Source organism: Corvus hawaiiensis, chromosome 13 (assembly GCF_020740725.1).
Source record: "Corvus hawaiiensis isolate bCorHaw1 chromosome 13, bCorHaw1.pri.cur, whole genome shotgun sequence".
In the NCBI taxonomy this organism is placed as follows: Eukaryota; Metazoa; Chordata; class Aves; order Passeriformes; family Corvidae; genus Corvus; species Corvus hawaiiensis.
Window position 1 is genome coordinate 6,651,897 of NC_063225.1, and position 26,350 is coordinate 6,678,246.

The 26,350-nt window shown below is 43.1% G+C and overlaps 1 protein-coding gene across 3 annotated transcripts in view; it reads left to right on the forward strand.

Moving 5' to 3' along the window:
• SV2B (synaptic vesicle glycoprotein 2B) overlaps nucleotides 1-26,350 on the forward strand; it is a 64,915-nt gene that overhangs the window by 27,115 nt on the left and 11,450 nt on the right. For all 3 annotated transcript variants that reach the window (XM_048317725.1, XM_048317724.1, XM_048317723.1), the window contains 8 exons: nucleotides 6,704-7,553; nucleotides 17,676-17,856; nucleotides 18,475-18,626; nucleotides 20,419-20,552; nucleotides 21,314-21,403; nucleotides 23,502-23,612; nucleotides 24,677-24,765; nucleotides 25,487-25,651. In XM_048317725.1, coding sequence (XP_048173682.1) covers nucleotides 7,070-7,553; nucleotides 17,676-17,856; nucleotides 18,475-18,626; nucleotides 20,419-20,552; nucleotides 21,314-21,403; nucleotides 23,502-23,612; nucleotides 24,677-24,765; nucleotides 25,487-25,651 — 1,406 coding nt within the window. In that variant the 5' untranslated portion in view covers nucleotides 6,704-7,069. The remainder of the gene's footprint in view (nucleotides 1-6,703; nucleotides 7,554-17,675; nucleotides 17,857-18,474; nucleotides 18,627-20,418; nucleotides 20,553-21,313; nucleotides 21,404-23,501; nucleotides 23,613-24,676; nucleotides 24,766-25,486; nucleotides 25,652-26,350) is intronic.

Consider the following 26,350-nt stretch of genomic DNA (forward strand, 5'->3'; position numbering starts at 1 on the left):
GTTCAGAGGAAATTCTTTTTAAAGGTAGGCTCTGCTACAGACTTTGATTTTTAAATCTGTTGTTGCCTAGACCCAGTTAGCCTCCTGCGTTTGCAGCCACAGTTGATTGTTGTAGCCATTAACACATAATTTTACACCTGAGAAACATATATTGGCATGCCCTTCCATGTAATCTTGTTGTCTTTGATGGCAGAGTAGCTCCTTTTTGCTTCCAGCTACCATGTCACTGAGTAAGAGAACCAGAAAACTCCTATACCCTCCTTGATTTTTCTGAACAAGAGAAGAAAAGAGACCTCAGAAATTATACTGGATCTAATACTGCTCCAGTTGCAATGGGTTTTCAGCCTGGGACTGTGATATAGTCCTCCTTCAAGATTGCTTGATGACCATGGTTTCTTTTGGACATTAATTGCAAGGACTAATTTTGCATCTAGTCCTGTGACACTGAGAGGAATCAGATGGAAATTTTTTTCCTAATGATATATATAGTGTTCCTTTACCTGTCTAAAATCCTGTAAAAAATTACATCCTGAGGGCTGATCTGTATTTCAAAGAAAAGAGACCAGGTCTTCAGCTGATTAAATCTCACTGATTCTCTGCCAGATCTGAGAACATCCTCCTGGAAACTCCCCAGGGACTCACTGCTCTTCACCACCATTGACTAGGATATTTGATGGAAAGGCACTGTAAGGAAAGGGGCTGCTGAAGACCTGCAAGAGATGCAGTCTATTTTGATACAATCACCCCCCTAAAATAATGGTCAATCATTGGTTTGGTTTGGGTTTTTTTTGACTGAGTGATGTCCTCCACAGCCAAATTACTCTGAAAGTGTTTCAGAGTCCTATGCTCTGAGACTTTTCTGCTGTTATTTTGGCAGTGAAAGAGAGAAGCAAAAAGTCAAGCAAGAATTAATAAGGCTTAGGGCTGAGCTCTAACAGAGATGGCCCCAGATGCGTTTATAATCCTTGGATATGAAGGCAGGAGCAACTGTTACTACAAAGCATTTTTTTTCCACAGTTTGTGGATCAATAATATGTCAGGACTTCCATCTTTCCCTGGCCATTCCCCCTTTATTCTGAGCATAGTTTGAACCATTAATGCCTGTTCTTACTCCCTGACTTATGATTTCACTTGGTTTCTACCTTTTTGCATTTGAAGCCCCCTCATTTCCTTTTTCTACCTTCCCTCACATATAGATTCTCTTCAGATCCTGCTGCTTTTCCCTGTGCAGGATCCTTGCCAAGAGCCCAGCCTCGCCATCTGTCCAGGAGAATGATGATATTGCTCCGCTCTCTTCTGGATGTTGAATTGTGTGGCTGCAGAAGCAATTTCAATGTTACCAAAAAACCCCAAAAGACCCCCCAACAATAATCAGAACCCTGTGGAAGAAAAACCCTTTTCTGCCGCTCAGAGGTCAGATACTTTTAGTCATGTGCATATAAATAGCAGGATTTCTTTTCCTATATTGTATTTCTCTATATTATCTTATTAAAGGTGCACCTGAGACAATTTTACATTCATGAGAGCATAATCAGAATTCCTGTTAAAATTTTTGTTGGTAAAAACATGCCATTTTTCCAAACCTGAATTATTTAGGGGGAAAAAAATCAGTTTCAAAGAATATTTCTAATAAAAAATGGATCAAGAAGCTGACAGGATGGAGTTTCTTAAATGAAATATTTTGTTTCAGTTTGAAACAAATCTCCATGCACCTCCTTTTATTTTTTTTTCTTTAGATGCCAATGAAAAGGGCAACTTTGTACAGTATAAGATGAAGAATTTATAATGGACCTGATCTGAAAGCATTTTTTTTTGTGAAATATGGGATTGCAGTCTAATTTTTTAGATTTAAAAATAAATGTTATTGTTATTTATACTAGTTGGAAAGAGGGAAATTTTCGAAGTTCTCCTGAGGTAAAATAGCATTTTTCTTAGTTAAAAAAAAAAAAAAGCTAGACTTCAAGTCTTTGTTGAAAACCTGAAAAGACCCAGGAGCACTTTTCCTGGTCCTCAGCTGTGAAGCTGGGAGCAGAGAGACCTTTTTTCCCCAAATTCTGGTTTATTTAAGGTTTAAGCTTTTGGGGACACAAGTTGCCATCCATTCATATATTCATATAACCACAGCTTCAAGGGGTCTGCAATTCCCGCCAGAAGAAAGCTGTGCTGTCCTAATGTGGAGCCTGGAGGGACACAGAGATGCCAAGAGGCCAAGGAACAGAGCCCAGGATGCTCAGCCTGCAGCACTTCCCTCTAGCAGCACAGTAATCACTCCTTGCCACAGTGCTCAGCCTGTCTGATAACGCTGGTGTCATTGCTGGCTGCCTGAAATCCGGGATGCTGCTCCCCTGGGAGCTGAGATTTGTTAGGCACCTCAAAAATCGGTCCTTTTGTGTGTACAAACAGATCAATTACTTGCAACCTCATTAGGAATCTGAGATTGGAACTTCACAGAACCCTATCTACATAATCATCTTTCTCCTGTCAGTGAGGAAAATTTATCCTCAGGAATTTTTTTACCATCAGCTTTGTGAGTGCAGAATGTCCTTATGGTCACTGTGGGATCTGGGCACCTTCCCATTGCTGTCAGCAGAAAGCAGCTCTGGGGGTGAGGATGTTTTGCAGGAGGAGTCGTCCTTCAGGCAGAATATTAAACTGCTCTGCCATCTGTTTTACAGGGATTATGCTGGTGAATGCTAAAGATCCCTTGAAAGCATTTCTATGGTGTCCCGTCCTTCTCCTTCTCCTTAGTGTTCAAATAACCTCTCCTTCCTGCTGTTGATTTTGAGTGTTGTCCCTTCCTGAGCATGCAGAGAGAAAGGCCCTGGGCAGCAGCTCCCAGCCTTGGCTCTGTCCCTGCTGGATCCACATCACGGACGTGCATTATCCATTTACGTGTGTGCACCCACGGCTCGTGTTCCCACGAAGCAACAACCTCGCTCTCTTTGCTCTTCCAGAAACTCCATCATGCCCCCAGGTGCAATATTTCACAAGAAAACCCTTCTCATAGCTGCCCTGCTCACTAATTCCACATGATTTCTGTTCTCTGCTAGAACTCAGCTCTCTGACAAGCCCTGGCTTCTCTTCATTTAGTACCAGGCACAAGAAACTCACCCTTCTCTGTACCCCCTCCAAGCTCTGCTACCCTCCAGCCCCCAGTTTATGACCTCAGCATGCCAGACTTACCTATACACCCTCTCATAGATGCAAATGCAGGTGTTAATCTGCTTTTTTTAAACATCCCATTTCCTAGAGAAGATACTGTTTCTATTATGAGGATATGTAAGATTTTAAGTTACTATTTTAAATTGCAGAGCTCAAATGACTGAATTCCTGCTAAGTATGCAATCTCTAACTAAAGAGCTAAAGAGTACAAGAGAATAGCAAGGTGTATTTTAAATAAAGGAGGAAAGGAACTGAATTCCAACATATTCCCAGTTTCTGTGTCCAACAGTTTATTGGGCTGGGGAGTTTTGGGGAGACTCAGAATGAGGATTTCCTGCTTCGCCTTCCTGCCCCTGCAGACTCTGCCTTATGGAACCTGACGTTTGTTGTGGGTTTAAACCTCGCTTGTTTGTCTCAGAAAGGGAACTGGCAGTTTAAAAGGGTCGAGGGTTGCAATTGGAATAATTTAGATTGGAAAAGGACTCTAAGATCATTAAGTCCAACCACTGATGCAGCAGTGCCAAGCCCACCGCTAAACCATGTCCCCAAGTGTCACATCTAGATGTCTTCTAAATACCTCCAGGGATGGTGACTCCACCACTGCCCCGGGCAGCCTGTTCCAATGCTTGACAACACTTTTGATGATGCAATTTTCCTAATATCCTGTCTGAAACTTCCCTGGCACAACTTGAGGCCGTTTCCTGCTGTGCTGTTGCTTGTTATCTGGGAGAAGAGACTGACACCCACCCTGCTACAATAGGCTTGGTGTGATGTGTATATTTGTCTCAAGCTCTCATGCATCACTGTGAAGGGTAATTATAGCAATCCAAGCCTGCCGTCTTTATGACACATCATGATTTCGCATCTAAATGCTAAATGGGGCTGTTAATGAGTGAGTGCAGCTCAGCTTGAGTGAAAGGGTGTTAAAGAATCAGGTCTGGAGTGAATCAGCCTGTGCATATGTGGCAACGAAAGAAAACAAGTGGTGTGAAATATGAAAAGTGTAGCATTCTGAATATATAGCCTGCCTCTCTGCACTGCCCCTTCTCCTAGGGTGATCCCAGAAAACATCCGTCCTACAAACTGAATGGGAACCCAGTCACTGTTTTTTGCCATGACCTTTTCTCTGAATTACGTGTTCTTCCCCACACAGGTGACGGTCACCGGTCTGTGAGACTCATCAGCTCATGTCATTATTTCTTAGGCTGCCCAAGATGTGATTCCATCTTGTAAATGCCAATCTTTGTGTGTCAGTGAAAGAGCACGGATGCTTCAATAGGTCTTTTCGAAGTTTGTGATCTTTGATCCTGTTGTTTTGGGAGGCAAAGAGCCCAGCTTTAAGCCTCAGCAGCTTTCAAATAGAGAACAAAAAGATTTCCAGCACTTGGTCTTCAAGAACATACTTTTACCTTTTGAAAAGAGAGATAGGGTCTGTGGAGACTCAGAGTCTGATCACTTCTGCTATTGATCATTAGTGTTATTGTTACTTCGTTTCCTAAAATGAGTTTTCAATCCAGTTCTGTAGCAACCCGAAAGGGACAAACACAGTGAGGTCACTGCTCTTCCTGCTCCAACATTTGAGGTTGCTTTGAAGCATGACCTGCCAGCAGATGATTCTTAAAGACTTCCAAAGCAAAGCCTAATGTTCTTTTGCACATATTGTTCTTTTGTTTTTTCTCTTTAAAGAAAAGGCTCTTTCCCCTACTTTTCAAAAGAAAATATGTCTCTGTGGAACTACATTTTACTGCCTTGGAGAACATGATGTTCAGTCATGACACAAATCTTTGTGTAATCAAGAAAGTTGCTTCAGGACTGGGAGGTTCTGAGACTCTAAAGTACTTTTGGACTTTTTTTAACCATTAAAGGTATCCTTCCAGCATTGAAGCAAGAGCTGTAGAACTCACTTAAGTGCTTCTGATGGCTGTCAGAGGTATTAACTCCCCTGCACATTATCAGCTCTGGTGCCAATGCAAATACTTCTCTTTACTGCTCCCTGCACTGTAGACTCCTGATCATTATAACCTGATCAGAATGCCTTTGGGATTTTTTGAATTTTTTTTGCTATTACTTTATCGATCACTCTTTTTTGAGCCCTGGAACAATGCCCTGTTTCCTTTTTCACTTGATGCAAAATGTATGGTGTGATTCAGCATGAAGAAAGGGAAGAGGAAAACACGTTGAATGTAGTGACAAATAGCAGAGGGGCAGAGAAAAGGAAGAAGTTCTGGCAGGCTCTGCAGAGGCTGTGTTGTAATTGTGGGCCACAAATAAACAGGTAGATAAGCAGAAATGCAGAGGAAGCTTGTATAAAGTTCCTTGGAGCAGCTCCATGAACAGAACAGGCAAGGCATGGCCAATAATCTGTGCAGAGAAGTCAAAGCCTCTACTCCTTCCTTACCCTGAGCACTTGGGCTGCCAGAAAAATCACAGTGTTTGCAGCAGGAGTGAAGCCCTTCTGAGCATTTTATTACAGAGTGCTACTGAATGTCTTCTCTGAAGTCATTTTAGCTGCATATAGCACTGTTATTTACAGTGTGTGCTTTTGCGTGTGCTTCTATAGGTCAACTGACTGTGTAGGTAACAACGCCCACGTAGCCACAGGCTTGTGCCTGCCCATGTCAATCCATAGCTCATTTACACTTTATTTAGGCAAGTAGCTCAAAGCTTAAAGCAAAATCCACGTTCTGTGCATGCCTACGCTGTGCTGGCTGCTCTGGCGTGACTCCACTCCCTTTCCCATGTGCTTCTCCTTCCAAACTCTGTGTCTGCAGCTGTGTGAGGCAGGGGAACGCTGGAGAGCCAGCTGGCTGGAAACTGCCTGGAAAATAATGGAAATCAGGTGTCCAGAAGGAGTATATGTTTAAATGTGTCTTGACTTTCCTTGGTTGTCCCTACAGACAGCAGTGATTCTGTATTAGCTTTGTTTTTTGCTCTCTGTAAAAATTATCCCCTTTTGATGTTTAGATACGGGGAGAACAGAGCTTGGTGTGACTTTTGGTGACTTTATCTTGGCAGACGCTGTGTGCCAGTTGTACACCTGGCATACAGATGGAGAGACACTAGGGAAAAAAAGAAGCCAATAAATAAAATTAATTTTGGGATTTGGATGAAAAAGAAAACCAAGGTCATATTTTGTCTCATTATGATGTTAGCCAGTTGTAGGGACCAGGGAGGAGTGTGCTCTGTGGAGATGGATGGAAACATATTTAGCAACCTGAGAGCTCTGTTGGATCAACGCAGCCCAGTGCTGTTCTAGTCTCTGTGGAAAGCAGGACCACATATGGGAGGCAGGACTTCCAGGAATGACAGAAATTAGGACCACATGGTACTTTACATTCTACTTTGGGCTCCCACTGAACTTGGTACATTTTAATGCTCTGGTTTTTTCTGAGGCTTTGGGTTTTGATGATGCAAAAACATTCCTCTGTTGCCATATTTTTTCAGAGGAAAAGCATGTATTCAAAATGCTGGGCATTAAACTCAGCGCATGTGTACCTGCAAGCTTACTGCTGTTTCATTGCTATTGTTTCCTCCTTCTCAGGACATGACCTTCAGCACCACAATGAATCAGGAAAAACCTGTCAAATCGTCCTAGCTCCCCGGCTGTGCAATTTGCTGTTCCCTCGCCGTTCCCCAGACAGCAGCTTTTCTCACCCAAAGCACAGAAGCCAGCAAGTCACAAATGACAGCTGAAAAGTGAAGCATTACCAAAAGCTGCATGAGACTCTGTCAAAGAGAACCTTTATATATAATTCTCCTTCTGAGCCTGGGAAGCTTTGCATCCCATCAGTTCCAGAGAACGGAGAGAAGATATGTTCAAGTAACCAACACCAGAAATTGTGCAAATCCATACACGTTTTAGCATATCTACACAGTGACCTACAGCATTTAGAATTCTCCATTCAGAATGGATGATGGATATAGAAACACAAACCAGGTCTCAGATGACTACAGGTACCAGGATGGCAACTATGATGCACACAATGATGGCTACTACCGGGGCAGGGATGAGCCCGTGCAGGAAGAGGATGCCCAGAGTGATGTTACAGAAGGCCACGATGAGGATGATGAGGTCTATGAGGGGGAGTACCAAGGGATCCCACACCCAGATGACATTAAAGAAAAGCAGAAGAAGCGAGCCCCTGCTGTGGATGATGAGTACAGAGACCGTGCTGACCTTATGGCCGAGAGGATGGAGGACGAGGAGCAACTCGCCCACCAGTACGAGAACATCATTGAGGAGTGTGGCCACGGACGCTTCCAGTGGACTCTCTTCTTTGTTTTAGGGTTGGCACTGATGGCAGATGGGGTGGAGGTGTTTGTGGTTGGATTTGTTCTTCCCAGTGCTGAGAAGGATATGTGCTTGTCCAGTTCCAACAAAGGGATGTTGGGTAAGTGCCGCTGGCAAACAGCTCTTCTAATGCAGTGAGCAGCAGCTGGGACACCTTTTCCTAGTGACCAGCTGATATCAGGATCTTCTGATGACTTTCTTCTTGTGTTGTATGTCATGTATAGTCATGCCTGGGTGGCTCTGACTCAGGAGGTGTTCACATGCTGATGAGAGGCAGCTCCCCAAAAGCAGCAGAATTTTACCAGAATGTGCTGTGGCCCCAGTGCTGGTCACTGTGGGCTGGATCTGGTCAAGGCAGCTCACAATCTGCAGGTCCACAGGGCAAAAATCAAAGGGGTGTTCAAGGATAAATAAGTGAAAATTTAAAGGTGGATCTAGTGACTCAAAATTCAAAGCTGTTAGAAACTCCAGGTTTCAAAGCTGTTAGAAACTCCCTTTTCTTCAGCCCAAAGTCCCAACCGACAAATCAGCTGTGCAGTCAGTTCCTTCTGCCTGCTAACTTCTCAGTTTGCTCATATGTCCTGGATCAGATGTAGTCAATGGAGGTTTTCTTTTAAGGTCTGTGGAATGCAATTAAAGTGCAGCATGCAGATTTAAGCTGAGGCTACTGGGCAACATCCCTTTTGCATCACTATCTACATGTCCCTGAGGTCAAAATACAAGGCTTAGTTATTGGGAGTGAGACTGGGAAGAAAGGTTTGGATGAACAATTTTTTCCCTTGAACAATAGGCAAGCCAAATTCCATCAGCCAAAGACAGCAAAGCCTCCCAGATCTCCAAGAATCAGGACAGGATCCAGCATGGCCCACAGTGAGAGCCAGCCATGCAATAGGACAGAGCATCTGGAAGGGAAATAAAGCAGCTCTTGGAATAACTGCTAGAGGAGGAAGAGCGTGTGTCTTGATGGACACGTACTGGGATTGCAGGGAGTCATCAGGGGCTGTAGGTCATACCAGTTATGCTGGCCCAGAAGCCCTGCTTGATGCAATGTAAGTACAGATTTGGGATTAAACCCCAGCCCTTGACTTCATTCTATTTCCATTATTTTCATGTGGCAAACACAAAAGACAGTTATCCCTATATAAACCTCTCCTCTTGGTGTACTAAGGTCATATTCATTTTTCTGTTTCTCCCTTTTTTCTTTGAACTTGAGGATTGGGATGTTTCTTTCTACAGTTAGCCAGCTTTGTACTTACTTTTGTGCCTCAAAGAGTTTAGTAACATTTTTGCTTCACAAACCCCTTGAAAATTCTAGCTCGAAATATCTCCAGTCAGATATCTAAAAGCAAACCCCTCACAATGAGATCTTGATTTCAAAGGGACTTTGGAATTCACCAGCTCCCTGTGGGACACAAGGCTTGGTGTCTTTTCAGTGATGAGACCTTTTTTGAAAAGCAGGTCATTTATTTTGGTGACTCTATGAAAGCTGAGATTTTCTGAAACTCTGACCCCATAAATATCTGCCTCTGTAGAGCTCAAGCTCTGGCAGGCTCCTGAATGAGAAAACTTCAAATGTCACAAGGAAATCTATCTTTGAAGTATTTCTGACCCAACCACAGGTAAAAATGAACACGAATTCTCCCCAGAGAGCTCGCTCTGCTTTTTCCAGCTCAGTATTTGCAAGGCTGAAAGTTCAGGGTGTTCTGATAAGCTCTGAATAAGCAAGGAGACATTTGGGTCCGTATCCAATCCCAGCTCCAGCCTCCTGCGCACTAACAGAACTAATCTGGGACTGCTAATGAGGGGAAGAGAGCTCTTCTTGCTGCCTTTCCTGCCCACTTTCAAACACAGCTTGTGAGAACCTGGCTTTGCAGAACAATTTCTCCTGTCCTTAGCTTGTTTGTTTGGGGGATCTGCTGTCAAAGCTTATATTCACACTATTTCATGACTTCATTATGAGGGGAAGAACAGAATTTTCCTAAAAACAATAAAAGCTGGTTCATCTTAGTTTGGGGCAGGGAGGAGAATGTGTATTTATGGTAGCATTCAGTTGTTAGTGACTGGTAGTGTACATGGGGCAGGTCTCTGATTCAGTCTGTCTTACTTGTCAAACACCCTTTCTTGTCTGCTGGGCATTTCTCTGCTGCTGGATCTGAGGTTCGGGAGATGACTCTTTGTGAACATGAATGAAGCATGTCTTGGAAAGCCTTACATTGCACAGCAGTGCTCTGATGTGGGTAATGAGTACCCAAGGCATCAAGAAGAGAGAGTGTAACGAGCCTGGGGTGGGTAGAGGACTGCTGGAGGGCATAGGAAGGGAACAGTGGAAGTCTCTGAGGCTGGAGAGGGGAAGGAGACCTTTCTGCCAAATGAAGGGTGGCAGCTGCAGGGACGAGGGTATTGTAGGTTTGCTAGGCAGCAAGGCAGTGCAGGGACATGAGGTGTGCGTGCAGCCCTGCCTCCAGCACAGCAAGAAGATTTCACCTCTTTTCTGAGCAGCTGTGGCATAAGGACAGCAGATATCAGCTTCTCGAGAGGAAAGCTGAGGAAGTGCTGCTGATGGAGACAAGAACATAATCATCAGAATCTTTCTTAGAATAGCTTCACCATCCACCTGCAACTAGGAAGAAAGGTATCTTCCACAAAGCTCAGAGCCTCCAAGACAAGCTCATGTCCCCCTTTGAATCCATTCCCTCAGTGATCTATGGCAGTGCACATTGATCAGGGTTCAGTTACTTTTAGGGGTTGATTTGGTGGCAATCAAAGAGCCTTCACCTCAATTTCTACTGTGCAGTGACAGTCTTGCACGAGTGTGTCTGCACAGGATGAACAGGGGGGTGATTAGAGCAGGCACAGCTTTCCCTCAAGTTATCACAAAGTTTTAGGGAAGTGGGGATATTATCCACACGAGTTACTGCCCCTTGTCTTATCCCCATGTACCAATAAAGATCTACAGATAAGCTCGTGTTTATTCCCAAGGAACCCATTATCTCCCCACATTTTTGCTAAGGAAACATAACCAGGTTTTCCCAGGTGCAGTTAAGGTCACTTCCAGGCAGCTGCTAACATTTAAACACACAAGGTCTCAGCCATAACAAGAGAGGCCAGGAGGGAAAGACTGGGAAATAAGTCAGGTGAGTAATCAAACTCCAGCAGAAATAGGAAGGGACAAATAAGAGAGATAAAGCAAATGCCTCCTAAAGACCAATTTAATGAAGTTCAGCTTCTGTTAAAAGGACATTTTGCATTAAACACTCTGCATATTGCATATATTTCCTCCCTTGGAAAGCAGTCATGGTAAAATATCAAGCAAACCGTGGCCAAATTATGCAAAAATTGCAAATAAACAGATGCCCACAGTGTTTCATGAAATGTGTGAAATGGATATGACACATCTTAGAAAACGTTTACATTTCGTTCTGAAAATAAACATCTCACCATCAGATACAAATTAACAGCTATTTTAGCCCTAAATATCCCGAGTGGGACAAAATGCGTATTTGGAGTTTTTCAGTTATGAGAAATGCTATTTTAAAGATGATTTCAGTGGTATTACAAAAATAAAACCCAACGAAAAAAAGAAACAACGGTATACATATTTTAGCAGTTTGATTTAATCAACTTATAATACAAGTTGTTAAGAATAAGTTTGGCAACATGAAACAACATTATTTTTACATATTCATTTGATAGATCTGCTCTGCTGAGTTTTTATCAGCAGTAGTCAAAATAATAATTCAGTTCTTAAATTTACTGGAACAGAATATTCCTTGTCAGTATGATACAGCCTATTGGAAATGTTTTTTTTTTAAATTTGCTAAGGATAATCAAAAGAGTCATGAAATTTGTATTTTTATATTTGCTGAAAGGCACACAGTATCATTATTTGGAGAAATATCTTATAAATATATACCTTTACATGCTATAAATCACTTCTTAGAGGACTAAATATTACGTTTGCAAGCACAGAGCAGTAAGTACACAACCAGTGTAAAAGATAATGACGTAGTAATGTTTTAAACTTCTTCACATTCTGCATATAAAAAACTCGAGGCATGGTTAAAGCACCAACCCTCCCAGATCCCAGAGCTGCAGTTGTGTTATTGTCATTTCACAGTTCACTAAACTGAGACTAGGAAATTTTTAAGAGCTTTGCCTGTAACTGTAAAACAGCTACACCAAGGCTGAGAATAAAATTGCTTTTTCAGGCTCCCTTTTCCTTTTTATGATTTAATAATAATTTTTTTAAGGAGAATATCTTAATACAGACTCTTAACCTCACAATGTTGGATTAAAAAACTATAAAAAAAAATCCTATAAGTAATTATGCTTTTATGTAGCAATTCAAGCTTGGCTGTTTGAGACAGGTTAAATAGGATGTGTAACATCCCCGCTTTTAGTTGTGTGAAGAGGATATTTTATTATCAGCTGAGATAAAATCTGGTCACAGCTTCTCATTGACCCGAATTCACCTGATATGACAGTAAATCCTAATCCCCTCTGCAGAGCTCAATGGCTTTTCTCCACTTCTTTTTTTTTTCTCTGCCTGAGCATGGACAAGCCCAGCCACGGCTCCCTTGCTCTGCCATGGGTATTTGCTGCCTCTTTTACTCCTCCACAGCCATGGACCCCCAACACAGCAGCCACTACACGCTGATGAGACCTACCCACGTCAGGCACGGATTCCTGGCTGCAAGTTTGCTCTTGGGCAGAAATGCTCAGCCCAAGTTGCAGCCCAAGGAGCATCAATACCTCGAGCAGTAGGGAAAAAAAAAAGGTGTTTTTGTGATTTGAGAACACCCCACGTTTTGTGCAGGTCTGATATGGGGATGAATGGTTGTGTCTCCATCGGTAAACACCGTGGGAATTTCATCTGGCGCGTTCCAGCACGAGGAGGTTTTCGTTGGACAGCAAAGGATTTGTTTGGCTTCCTCTGTTGAAATCTTTGCTTTAGCAGAGGGGTTGGGTGGGGAGAAACAGATGGTCCCACGAATATTGTGGTGCTGGACAAGTCCCATGGGGAGATGTGAAGCTGGCTGAGCGTAAACACCACCCACGCCCCGCTGGCAGTGCCGAGCCCGGCTGTGCATCACCTCACCCGTGCTGTGCCACAGCCCCATGGGCTCACCCACCCACCCCAGCTCCAGCTGCACACCCCCCTCCATCCCTGCAGCCAGATTTGCCCAATATCCACACACAGATCTCCCAAAATGGAAAGCTGTCTTTCCTGAGACATTCCCTTCTCAGTGCCAGAGCCATTGGCTGTAGAAGAAGTCTCACTGCTTGTATTAATCAACAAGGAGAGTGCAACAGGACGAGCCTTTCCTTTGACTTCCATTTAAAAGGTCGAGTTGATTCATGGGGAAAGCACTGATAAGCCTAAAAGGAAGAGCAGACTGAAAATTTCAGGAAGAAAGGAAAAAATGGCCACTGGCCCTCAGCTCATCCTCTGTCAAGACCCTCCCCTGTTCTGGGACATCACTATGGCTCAAGAGAGTCAGGACTATCACTACTTTATTCTTCTCTTTCAATTACTTACAATTGGATCCTGTGCCTTGCCCCATCCATCTCTCAAATTGTCCAGACCTGACTCACGACATTTTGTTTGTGTCCATAAGGTGAATCCCTAACAGTTCCTACATCAGTAATAGTATTTGAATTTTGGTTTTATTACAGCTTGAATGCAAGATATATAAGGTCCTAATAATTTTCTGTTGTCCAAATGCTTTCCCTTTTCAAGAGCCTCTCTTTTTACCATAGGGCTGTGCTGGTACTGGCCTGGGATTTGAAGGCAGGTAGGTGGTTTCCCATTCCTGTGGTTACTGGCTCCATGCAAACCATAGATAACCCTGGACCCAGGCAGCTTCCTCACCTCCCTGACAGCCCCAAGGACTCTGAGACTAATTCTTCTCAGTGAGATGTTTGGTTTTTATCTGCTCAAATTTTCTATTTATTCCACAAGTCTTTGTCCTGTCTCTAAAGGGATTATTTTTAAATGTGCCTCTTTATAAAGACCTTTAATCCCATTAACTAACAAAGAGAAAAATTCATGCTTGTGATTCAGATTTAGGTAAACCTTGAATTTTCTGGGTTTTTTTTTTTTTTCTGAAACCCTTAGAAGTCTACTTTTAACTATATTGAAGGAGTAAAAATACAGTTTAGCACACACAGAGCCATATGCTGTATCTGCAGTATATTCCTTCCCTTATTCCTAGAACTTCAGCTTTTAACTTCAAATTCCTGTCTAACACAGAGCACACAACTTCAGTAAAGGCTAATAAATTTCTTAGTGTGAAAATGCTAAATATGTTACCTCTTTTCTAGTGGGAATAAGTCCAGTCAGTGGTCACATATTTTCCTTATAACTTCAGCAATGGATGATTCATAACCCAAAATTTATTCATAGAATTTCAGCTCTTTGGTTTTTCCACCACTTTTATGGGAGGCTATTGCAGACTTTCCCACAGGCATTCATTATACTCCAGGACTTGTGGAATAGTCTGCAAATAATGGCTTATTCAGAGTTGCCCTTAGCATTTCATCTGAGCACCTTATATGTCAATTGGGAAGCTGATCCCTCCTAGCACAGTCTAAGTCTGTGTGGTTTGAAGCCAAGTTTAGAAGTCAAGATTCTGGTGCAGACCATTGTAATGTTGTACTGTAGAATATTTGATGGACAGAACTAACCCAGCAAAAGAAACACCATTTTGTGGTCACTTTTCTTGGTCAAATTCTCCTTAAAATTTGAGTTTCCTTGATATGAGCTGGATCTTTTTCAGAGGTAGCCACCATGACTGTGTTCTCTGGAAGATGGTCTCCCTGCAAAGAGGCTGTTTGAGTAACTATTTCACTCCTCTCTGGGTCCCTGGCACCTTGTTGTCAATCCAGGACACAGCAATATCTGCAACACAGACGTTGTTCTGCACCCTGGGTCCCAAGATCCATCAGCTGACAGAGTGTTCTACAGCAGCTACCCCAAAATTTTAATTACATTGGCCAGAACATGCAGTCTTCACCAAGAAAAGACTTCTCCATGATAATGAAGTGTTCTGTTGATTTTGTTTCAACCCTGAAGCACATATTTTCATAACCAGGATCCTTTCCCTCAGAACCTGGCCAAGTAAACAGCCTCTGGTTGTCCCTGATACTTTCTTTACTACAGATTTTTATTGTTTTATATTTCTGGGGGAACACACATCAATTGATTTATCTGTAAAATGTATTTATCATATACAATAACTAATTAAAGCAACATCCTCTAGGTGAGCTTGTGACATTAGCAGCTCTGCTGTGATTTATGCTGCTCACTGTTTGATGGATCTTGTGTTGCAGAGCTACAATATACCCTTCCATCACAAGTTTGGGCTCCTTAGTCAGAATCTGCAGGGGTTTGCTTACAAAAGCAGCTCCACTTCTTGATGTTGAGTTTCAAGCACTGACACATTCCCTGGTGAGCCCACTCCTCTCCTGGCCAGAGAACAGGCTGCCCCTCATCAGTCACTGCACTAAAATACCAGCTAGAAGACAGTGACAATCTCCTCCACCTCCTCCTGACCTGGGATGTTTTCTGTTACTAAGAGGATTTGGATGAACATCTGCCATCCAGGGATTTTCTCTGGGGAAAAAAAAAAAAAAAAAAAAAAAAAAAAAAAAGATAAAAAAATTAAGTTTGGCAGATCATTTTTCCTTCCTCATCAGGGTCTGGCATGCTGGCAGGGCTTGCTGTCAGATGGGTGTCTGTGATGCACCAGTGAGTAGATGCACGGCTCATCATCACTTCCTTCCGCTGGCTGCCATCAGATTTGCTCCATTACATGTGGCTCAGGAGCCAGGGGAAAAGCATTAAGCCATCCAGCACTGCGTTAAGGTCCTTCCTTCAGAAAGGTTTTGGACTGAAACTGTTTTTGCTTTGGCTCAGCCTTGTAATTTGTACTTCAGTGAACAAGCTGGAGGTCAAAGTTAATAGAAATAGAGACCCCAGACTCTGAGATGTGTTTGTATCTTCTCTTCAGATCAGAACCTGGAACCTTTGCACACCTTCACATCTCCTCACCAGGACAGCTCAGATCAGGAGGGTAGGGCAGGGAGTGAAAGGATAGGCTGCACAGAGCCACATGCTCATGGCTGAGGTACAATTGGCAAAATCCTACTCCACAGTTCTGGTACAAAGGCTTTTAATAGACAAGAACAGATTTTTTACCTTTGACACGAAAATCCTGCCCATCAGACATCATGTGGATAGAAAAGAATCACTCACAGAGAGGTGACCCTACTGTGGAATAGGGAGATTTAAGAAATCCAAACTTTTCCACATCTGATCAATGTGAGACAGGTGTCCTTCAAATGCTGCAATGGATCTCTGCTGCATAGCTTTTAATTTAGTAATGCATTTTAAATCAAGTGTGGGCATTTGTAATCAAAAGGAAGACGGGATCAGCTGCCAGATAACTCTGCATTAGCCCTTAGCTGGCTTTGCTGGATGGCACAGAGCTGCCTTCAGCCACCAGACTGATTGTTTTGTTTAAACATTAATGAATTACAAAAACATTCATCTCCACCTTGTTTTCCAAGTGATGTGTTTGACAGAACAGATCCTGGGGAAGGCACTGGCTCTCAAGAGAAGACAAGCTTGGTTCAAGGTGAGGAATGAACCTCCAAAGAGTCAACCATGCCTGAAAAATGTTTCTTTTAGCTGTATTTCTTCAGCCAGTGAATAGGAGTGTTTCCTATTAAGAGAGTATATTTACTTGCTCAGCATCCAATGCCTTCACCCGGAGCCAGGGATGCAGGGAGCACTGCTGCTTTCCTTCAACCTCTGCTCAGCTGGGTCTTGAACCTGACATGTCCCCAGACTCCAAACATCCTCAAGCATCATTCTTTTCCTTCGAGAACTCCCTGAACTGCAAGTTCTGCTTTCCAGCAAGCAGATGTTCTCCATCTGGAAATAGCTCAGCTCATCTGGATTGCATCCAGCCATGGTCAGGCCCCATCAGGATCTCCACAGCAGGACTGTGCAGCCTATAGACACAGACTATAATCCTGTCAATGGAGTTTGATACGAGGCAGGAGGTGTTCTTGGGAGCAGCCCTCTTGTGCCTCTGTGCTCCCTAGGAAAAACTGTGGTTGCAACCAATTTCTTCTGAACTACATCTGGAAAGTAGATAAAATAAACGAAAAAATATATTCCTGAACCTTTGAGCATTATCAACTAGTGCTATTTACACTGTTACCTACATAAAGGAAAAGGCAGTAAAATCTGTGGCCCTTCTGCAGCAGTGGCCTAGAAGAGCCAAGGACAGCTGTGTGTTCTCCAGGAGAGTAGCAGGCGCAAACTGAGCAGGGTACAGGGAGACTTCCTGGAGTGGAAACCCATTGTTGCCTATTCAGCCTGGCACTAAATGAGTCACTGAGACTGTCTTTTGAGGATCCCATAGTAGAAGATCTAGTAAAGTCAGGTTAAAAAGAAGAATCCATCTTTCTTAAGAATGTCAGAGAGATAACTCTACAGAGCAAACTGTCCAGACAAGCCTTAGATTCTCCCTTCTCAGATTTTCAGATCAAGACTGCACTCTTGAGTGAGCTGTCCTTTAGTTAGAGGCCAGATCTTGGCTCAGTAATGAAGGAAGTAGCTGAGCTACACGAGGTGAGTCTGGGTAACAGACTGATCCTTTCAGATACGGCCAGGAAAAGCAGGGAGTGAAAGAGATGAAACACTGCAAAGAGCTTTAGCTATGCTCCATCAGTCTCTCTGCTCTCACTGCTTTCCGAGCATAAACAGCAGCCTGACAGAGCCTCTCCCTACACATCCTCCATCCTGCTGCACTCAGGGGGGTAAGAGGAGTTAAGACATCAGACTTCTGTTGTGTTGTTGGTGGCACACAGCTGGGACACGTGCATCCTAAGCTGCTTATGCCTGGCCATTGCCTACGTGCAGGGGATATGTGAGCAGCGAGGTTGGGAAGGAAAGATGTGGCTGGTCAAAGGAGGGTATGCCCATATTGTCTGAAGTGATGCAAGCCCTCAGGCACAAGATGGGAAAATCACTATCCTGCCAATGGACAGAGTTTCTGGTGTCTGAGATTTGGGGTGGGTAGGAGTATCTCTACTTTATTGCACACTATGCCAGGACAACATCAGCTGCCATATGGGCACTTTAAATCTGTTCCTACAATGCACACTATCTCCACGCTGTTAACAAGCTGACTGTCTCTCTCACTTCCAGGCTTGATAGTCTACTTAGGAATGATGGTGGGGGCTGTCTTGCTGGGCGGCCTTGCTGATAAACTGGGAAGAAAGCAATGCCTCATCATATCACTTGCAATCAATGCTGCCTTTGCGTTCCTCTCCTCCTTCGTCCAGGGATACGGATTCTTCCTCTTCTGCCGCCTTATCTCAGGCCTCGGGTGGGTACCTGCTGAATCTGCCCCCTGGCTTGGAGGAGCCCCGGCACAGCTGGGCAGTTTAGGCATGTGGGGTGGGACAAGGAAGGCTGCTCAGGAGATGCATCCCTGGTACCCAGCCAGGATGGCATTGCCATTTAGGACGTGTGGCTCTGTTACCTCACTCTTGACCCTTAGAGCTGTAGTGGTGGGAGAGTTTGGTCATTGATGTTCTTCTGGTACTGCCCAAATTGTGCAGAAATGTGGCTGAGACTGAAAAATGCCCACCTCCAGGGCCTCCAGTGAGACTGTCAACAGTTTCCATTGCCTGCCTGTATTTTGCCTCCCTAAAATGAGTGATCATGAAATAACAAGAGAAGATGTTTAAGTGAAGAGCAGGGTATTACTCAGGCTTTGTACAAACTGTACAGGAAATTCAGCTTTTAGAGCATGAGAAGGATCTTGTTCATCTTTGATGTCAAAGGCCAGTCCAGCCAAAGAGAGATTTGCATTTTTCCTCTAAGTCTCACCTCTGAGCAGCCCATCTGTGAGTGTGACCTTCCCTCATTAAAAATGCAATCCTAACCATAAAGACATTGAAGAAGACTCTCATTTTTCCTATGTGCTGTTTTTTCTCCTCAGTATTGGAGGCACGCTCCCCATCGTGTTTGCCTATTTCTCTGAATTTCTGTCTCGTGAGAAGAGGGGGGAACACCTGAGCTGGCTTTGCATGTTCTGGATGATTGGTGGCATTTATGCTTCAGCAATGGCTTGGAGCATCATCCCACATTACGGTAATTTGTGCTTTTGACTTTCTGCACCACCACATTCCTGCACCACTATACCGCCCCAAACCCCTGCATAGGTAGTGACATTTCTTACACAGCCCATCATAAACACCACTGAAAAGAATAGATACCTGAAGTGCTCACAGGTCTCACAAACTGACTGCATGATTGACTGGCTGATGCTGCAGGTAGGACTGGATGGGGCTGCTTTCCATCCAAAGCCTCAAATACATGCCTTGAATTACACTGTTGGAGCCTGAGCTCTTAATCTAAATGTCAGCTCATTTGAGGAAAAATGGACTGAGATTTTATTGCAAAAATTGACCCAGTTATCAAAAACAAGCGACTTTAATCAGGGAATTACTGGATGCTGTGAATGATAGCAGTGAGGGCAGCACATGTACCTTCCCTTAGCCAAGTGTCCACACTGTCAGGGCTGTGTACCTGGTGACACATCTGCTCAGCATGGGAAGGGCTGAAGTCCCTTCTGACTTCACCTGAATGGATGCAGGAGTGGAATGGGTTCCCTGCCCTCAGCTGGAAGTGGGAATGAAAACGTAGATGGCTGTAAACTGAAATGTACTCTGCTCTGAGGAGCAGAAGTCTGCATGTCACGTGTTCCTTGTAACTCATGTATATAACCTAGGAAAACACCAAAAGCAAATATCTACTGGAAAAGATTAACTCCCCCAGTATGCAGTGACAGCAGCTGTTTGCAAAATCCTGTTTGAGGAAAGTAGGACAGTCCACAAAACCCATGAAGAAAACCACTAACATTAACCTGTCAATCCATTTTTAGCACATTTAAAGCACATTCACTATGAAGAAATATTCATGCTTTTGATTGATATGACAGAGATTGTTGGAAGGAAAAGGCAAACTTACTGCAGGGGTGTCAGGTAGAAATAATTCTATTATCTGCAACAACATTTGCTTTAAAAAGCCCTTAGATATTTACATTATAATTATTTTTCAGATGACTTTTTGATGTTGTATTTTTGTAGCTTCTTTTTTGATTTCCAAATTTCCACCTACTATTTTGGAACTTTGTGAAATCATCAGAACACCATGAATGGCTCAGATGAGACCTCTGCAAAACCCATTTCTCAATGATTTCCTTATTATGTGAATAAAAAATGTATAAAGAAAAAAAATGAATTAAACAGTCCTTATGAGATTTGAACCTAGGGAGAGTAAATGGAGCAATGTAAGAGAATGAGGTTGTACTTTCCAGTTCTTAGCAGGGCAATACCAGACTTGGTCAAACACCAGGAAAAAAGCAGGAGAGGGGGGACCTCAAATGCAGCATTAGGATTTTGATATTTCTAAATTTGAACCCCAGCTAAGGTTTTGTAGGTCTGGAAAAAAAATAAACTTGCTTTTCTTGCTCACTTCCGTGAAATACATATGTGATGTAGGAGATGGAAAGAAGCCCTCCCTAATGTTCGTCTCAGATCAGAGATTTAACCTTTCTAAACTTTTGGTAACATCACTGAGAAACAATCAATTATGGCCCTTATTCCTGTACCATTTTCCAGCCTTACTTGCCTACAGCTGCACGGAGCTGTTCCTATCGCTGGGTGATTTCTAAACTCAAAATAAAAGAAGGTTTTTTAAAAGGCAGAACCTGAGCATGTTCCAATTTCTGTAGTGAACATCATGAACTCGCTGCTATCTACTGAGCATGCTATCGAGCCATCAGTACTAAGAATAGCAAACTTTCAACCTGCCCTTATGAGAGAGGAAAATTCAGAATGCTTGGTCAGTATTTTCACTTGTTGGCTCTTGCTGTTTCCAGGCTGGGGGTTCAGTATGGGAACCAAGTACCACTTCCACAGCTGGAGAGTCTTTGTACTCGTGTGTGCTCTGCCCTGCATCGCCTCCCTGGTGGCACTGAAATTCATGCCTGAAAGCCCACGGTTTTTGCTGGAGGTAAGATGATTCATCTCAAAGGTTGCAGTCTGATATCAGCAGAGGATGGCGGTCCTCAATGTATCACTGTCTTTCTTTGTCTCATCAAACACACAGAGCACAAGCTCAGAGGCAAAGCCACTCCTACATGTCTACACCAGCTCCACAGACTGCTTAAACCCCAAAGATTACAGACTATGGGGTCAGTCACTGACGATTAGTGTGTCACTGCCAGATGGGGTACAGATGGAAGATAGTGAGAGATGGGAATTTTATATGTCCAACAAAGACACTTTGAAAATTTGTCCCAGAGTTTGGGCATGGAACTACTAAATCCTGGTGGTAGAGCAAAGGTCAAAGTACATTTTACTGAGAAAAATACTTAAGCCTTGGAAATCTTAAGCAAGTATTCTGTATTTCTACTTCACAGGTGGGAAACGTAGCAATACCTAGCTCAAGTTAAGCCTGCAAGTCTTTAGCAGAGTTGGGATGAGAGTCCAGTTCTCCTCATCCATCTCCTCTTCTTTCACCTGTTTTTAAATAGCTATCTCTGACCCCTTTTCTGCCTCAGGCAGTTTTAGGACAACTCCTTTCTCCAGCACAGAGATGCTGCACTCTGTGAATACCAACCATGCTTTCAGCTCTTCAGGTCTCATGCAGCCCATGTTGTCTGTGTGCTTCTCCACTATGCTGGACCTCTAGAATTGCTTTCTCTCTGAGCTTTGATAAATTACAGAGCTGGAAGCTTGAACACTTGCTTTCCTTTTCTTTGGTGTTTTCAGATTGGTAAACATGATGAAGCCTGGATGATCCTCAAGCAAGTTCATGACACCAACATGAGGGCCAAGGGTGAGCCAGAGAGGGTTTTTACGGTGAGTTGAGCAAAGCCATCAGTTAAGAAAAGCTGGACTTACCTTCCTTAGTGCAGCACAGCAGCACTTTATTCCTCCTCGGGACTCTTTCAATGTAATCTCTCCCCCAGTAATCAGAAAAAAAGGACTGTGAGAAACATTTTGTGCATTTAAACTTAAGATGCCAGTCTGTTTTTTCAAGAATTAGTCAAGTCTGTCAATTGCAGTGAGTACTCTTCATTCCTGGTGTTACTCTATGTCCTTTAGACCAGTGATTTTAATTATACACATGCTTAATTGGTTTGCTCTAAGAGACTAAAACAAAATAAGAGAGATATTGGCCATGTGGGACACCTGAGTCACCCCTTTCTCCATTCTGCCTTCTAATCAAAGTCTGATTAAACTTCACGTACTTTCTAATGAGCTTTCCAAACTCCACCTGCCTCATACCCAGTCTTTAATCTCTCCAAGGGAAAGTGGGATGAGTGGCTATTACTCATTGATCTGCTGCTTGTTGTGAAAAAGGTCACACAGAGCTGAGTCGTTAATAGTAAAATCAGAGAAAAGGTTTATGCTGGGGTTAGCTGCAAATTACTGTAATTCAGTTGTAAAATCCTGGTGAGCCAGCCAGGGAAGGACTCTTGATTTATGCTTTTAAAGATGAGAGCACACATGCTTTTAAAGGATGAAAAAAAAAGGAGATACACTTGTGTGTGAAACATGTATTTGCAATCAAGAAGGAGAGCAAGGCTCCATGTTCAGAAGGGCTGTCAGGAAACTGTGCCCCTTGGGAGTGATCCTTCAAGGAAATTAAAATTTCATATCTGAGCATGACAATTGTGTGCGTGTTCATGTAGGAACTTAATGAGCACGTTATTTTTAGGCTACCAACCATGTGAGTGATGCAAGCCCTGACAGCAAAGGTGAGAGAGATGTTGTCTTTAAATCCATCGCTGGCTTTGCTGTAATGCTGAGCTGGAAATGAAGCTCAAATATGAATATATATATATATATCTCAAAAAAGTAGGGCATTATGAGAGTCTGAGTAGGAGAATGAAGGAGCAGCTGTACAGCCTCCATTAGTGCTCATTACTCCATCCAACAGAGTCATGACTGCAGTGGAGGAGCTGAGCTCGGTATCGCACCTCAAGGTGCATCGCGCCGGCTGAGCCGAGATGTACTGACACCCGCTGGCACAGGCGGGTGATCAGTGCTCCTGGTGTGGCACAAACTGTCAGGTTTTGTATTTTTCTGATAGGCCAGAAGTTGTCAGTTTGTGGTGAGTCAGCTGGTATCAGGACAGTTTCCAGATCTGACATTTAATCGGTGCCAGGAAGAGGAAAGCAGAGACTGCACAGCTGAGCCAAGGCGCTTGCTCACACTCAGAAATTTATTCAGCAAATTTTCGCCTCCTCCATGTGTTTACAAACAGTTCTGTTTTCCTTGAATACGTCCTTTAATTAAAGTTACTAAGCAAATATTTGCTGGGACCCTTTTGTAAGTTTTCCTGAGCAGTGCAGTTCAGGTATTCAGCGCTGAAAATTCAGACTGTTTTGGTGAAGCAAACTGATTGCATGGTGTGGGCTCACTTGATGGCAGGATGCATTTTCAGCTGCAAAGATTCCCATCTACACATTCGAAGTTCTGTCAGTGGTATTTAAAAGATGTGGAATAAGAAATATTCCTGCTAGTTGTCTTTGAAGAAAAAGATCCTGAAGACACAGTTTGGGTACAAGTGGCTGATCTTGGAGGTAATTTTTACTATAATTTCCTAGTCCTAATTTGTAGTGGAATTCTAAAGATAGAGAAAAAAGGTAGTATACAGGCCCCTTAGCCAATAAATGAGAAAATGAAGTGGACATGATGCACTGAAAGTATTTCATGGAAGAAGAGAGAGAGAGAGAAGATGAAGGGATGGATGAAAAGAAGAAAGGAAGGCTTATTTCTGTTAATAGCTTCTTGCTGTAATTAAATCACTTATCTTAATTACTAATACTAACTATCAAGGAAAAAATAATAAGGGTTATTAGGTCTAAACATTGCCCAGAAGACAGTGGAATTTAAAACCATCCAGGAAATTTCAGTCCAATTTTTTTTCTACTTTTTTTCCTTCCTCCAGGTTTCCTATATCAAAACTCCAAAGCAAGTAGATGAATTTATTGAAATCCAGAGCTCAACAGGGACCTGGTACCAGCGGTGGCTGGTCAGAATCACGACTACTTTAAAACAGGTAAAGAGAAGAAAAAAACTTCACACAGGGGTTTTTGGGCTTTGGGCTCCAGTGCCTCATTGGTCCAGGTCATTGTACCTTGAAACCCTGATTCTCTCCTCAGAAAACCCGCTGCTTTTTGCAAAGGGCTGTAACCTGACTGCACTTTCTGTGCAGATGTGTGTACCTGCAAGCTGCCACGTTACCAGCCAGGCCCCAAAATGCCCCTGTGAGCATCACTGTCATCCAGCAGTGCAGAGCTTCTGGGACCAGCCACAGCCCCAAGCGCTTGGCCCTCCTCCTGAGCAGATAAATATTGATTCTCTCTCCCCAAGCCTAAGTGAAATTACCACCTGTCGTGGGGGCAGAAAGGGTTTGTTCTTTGTTCCTCCTGAGACCGAGTTTCTAAGAATGTTATACTGTCTCCTAGGCTCATTTAACCTTTCACACCTGCTGTGCTGCTCACCTAATGCCCATGTAGGACTGTGGAAAACCTTGCTAGAACTTCTAGTCTTGAAGGATGAGCTGAAAGTTAAGGAAAGTTCTTCTTAACTAATAGCAATGCAGGTGCTATACTATTACTATACTTAAGTGGCAATTAATAGCTTGAGTCAACAGCAGATCTTGGTCTGCCTCGTGCTTGGATTCATCCCTACCTGATTTCATCTTATACCTCCTAAAGTGCCAGCTGTGTTTGGGCTTTTGCTCTTCAGAGAGCTTTGGAGCTCGGTTTGAAAGCACTCCTGGCACCATACATAATTTTGAAAAGATAAAGTTGTCAGAGGGTCTGAGAACTGATATAACCTGGGAGAGACACTGCATGATACCCAGCCCTAGTCATGCACTCCAGCTCATTACAGAGGGCTCAGATCAAGTACCCTAACACAGAGATGAATAAGTGATTTTTTGTAAGCCATTTACTATAGAAATACAATTTTTAAGAAACACTGAATATAAGCCACACATTTGACCTTCCCCTAATGAACCCATTTTTCTGACATTATGTTTGTGATGCACTCAGAAATTAAGCTGTCGAGTGTCTGCTGGGGTGTTCTGGCAGCTAATTCCTTCTTGTGGATTTGTAGGTCTGGGACAATGTGCTATACTGTTTAACAGCCCAGTACAGGATGAACACACTGATGCTGGCTGTGGTTTGGTTTACAATGGCCTTAAGGTAAGGAAGGGACTTCTTTATATTTTTTGGGAGACTAAAGGGCTATTCAGAGTCTGAATAGTTATTTACACATGTAAATAAACTATTACAAAATTAATCCTGGTCTTATATTAAAGAGTCTTTGTGAACTAAGCCTTGCTCTCCTACAGATATTGATCAATCTGATTGCTTTATATGAGGTAAAAGGTGCTTTGAACAAACCAGGACTTGAAAAGTTGTCGGTAGCACAGTAATGTATTGTCTCTCTCACTTTTAGATCTTTCATTTGAACTTGTCCACACACACACAAAAATAGACACAATCCTACCAGATTCTCAGCTATTCCTTAGTCTAAATCAAAACCACTTGGGCAAGCCTAAATCTAAACTACAGGTAAATTTTGTCTAATTCTCACCTGAACAGCACACTTGCAGAAATCAGCCAAATTTGTTTCTGTTCTGCTAATCTCTTGGGCAGCAAAGTTAGCACATTTCTTTATTCCCTGGCCAAGGGGAACTGAAATGAGTGGTCCTGCTTCAAGTGAAGGGGAAAGGACCAGCATGCTTCTGAGATCAGCAGGGTGCTTAGACTGCAGAAACATTTTGCTCAGTCCTGTGTCAGTAGTGAGCAAGAATTTGTGTCAGACATGCATTCACATTTGGAGTTTAACAAGTTTACAAGTTGTGAAGCAGATCGTGGGAAGAATCTTGTGTCCCTGATGTGTCTCCCAATCCTGCTCCAGTTACTATGGCCTTATTGTCTGGTTCCCTGACATGATCCGGTATCTCCAAGACGAGGCATATGAATCACGAGTGAAGATCTTTGATGAGGAAGAAGTGTCCCATTTCACCTTTAATTTCACCCTGGAAAACCAGATCCATAGAAATGGGGAATACAGGAACGACAAGTAAGTGAACAGAATTTGCTTTGATGTATTCAAACAGAAATAAATTTCTAGAAATCCTTTCTTTCTTTTCCATTTTCCACCAACTCGAACCTCTCTGTTGTTCTTTTGGACACTCAATCTAAATTTCTCAAATCCCAAAGGCAGTTTTTGACAGACAAAATATCATTTTAATCCCATTTTTCCGCATACTCTGCCTCAGTCACTGACTTCTTCAGAACCCAAGGGGTGCCTATGAGGAGTCCTGCTTCCAGCAACCCTGTGTTGGGATCACCTGGCTGTGCTGGATGCAGAAGTGACTTCTTTTTCCTTTGCCCACACTGACATCTACTGGGCTTGGGTAGCCACTGGTAATGAAATTGCTCTGCTGTTGTATTTCCAACATAAAAAGCTCTTTCTCTTGAAGTCCTCAGTATGAATTACCCCAGTCTCCATCCTGCAGCCCATGCTGTGCATTAAAGCCTTGAGAGGCCATATGATGGCCATACTGAGGTGCTTCTCCCACTGCAGTCACTATCTCCCCAGTGATGAGTGTGTCACTTTCTCTTTTAGTATTTCACTCAGTGAATTTGCTCCAGCAGAACATCATTGCTTTCCTTCCTTTTTTTCTCCTATTTGTTCTGAACTTGGTGTTTTTTCTTCTGTATTCATCCTGGATCCCAATCACTCTGTGTTCCACAGCAATGTAACCCTAAGCATTCC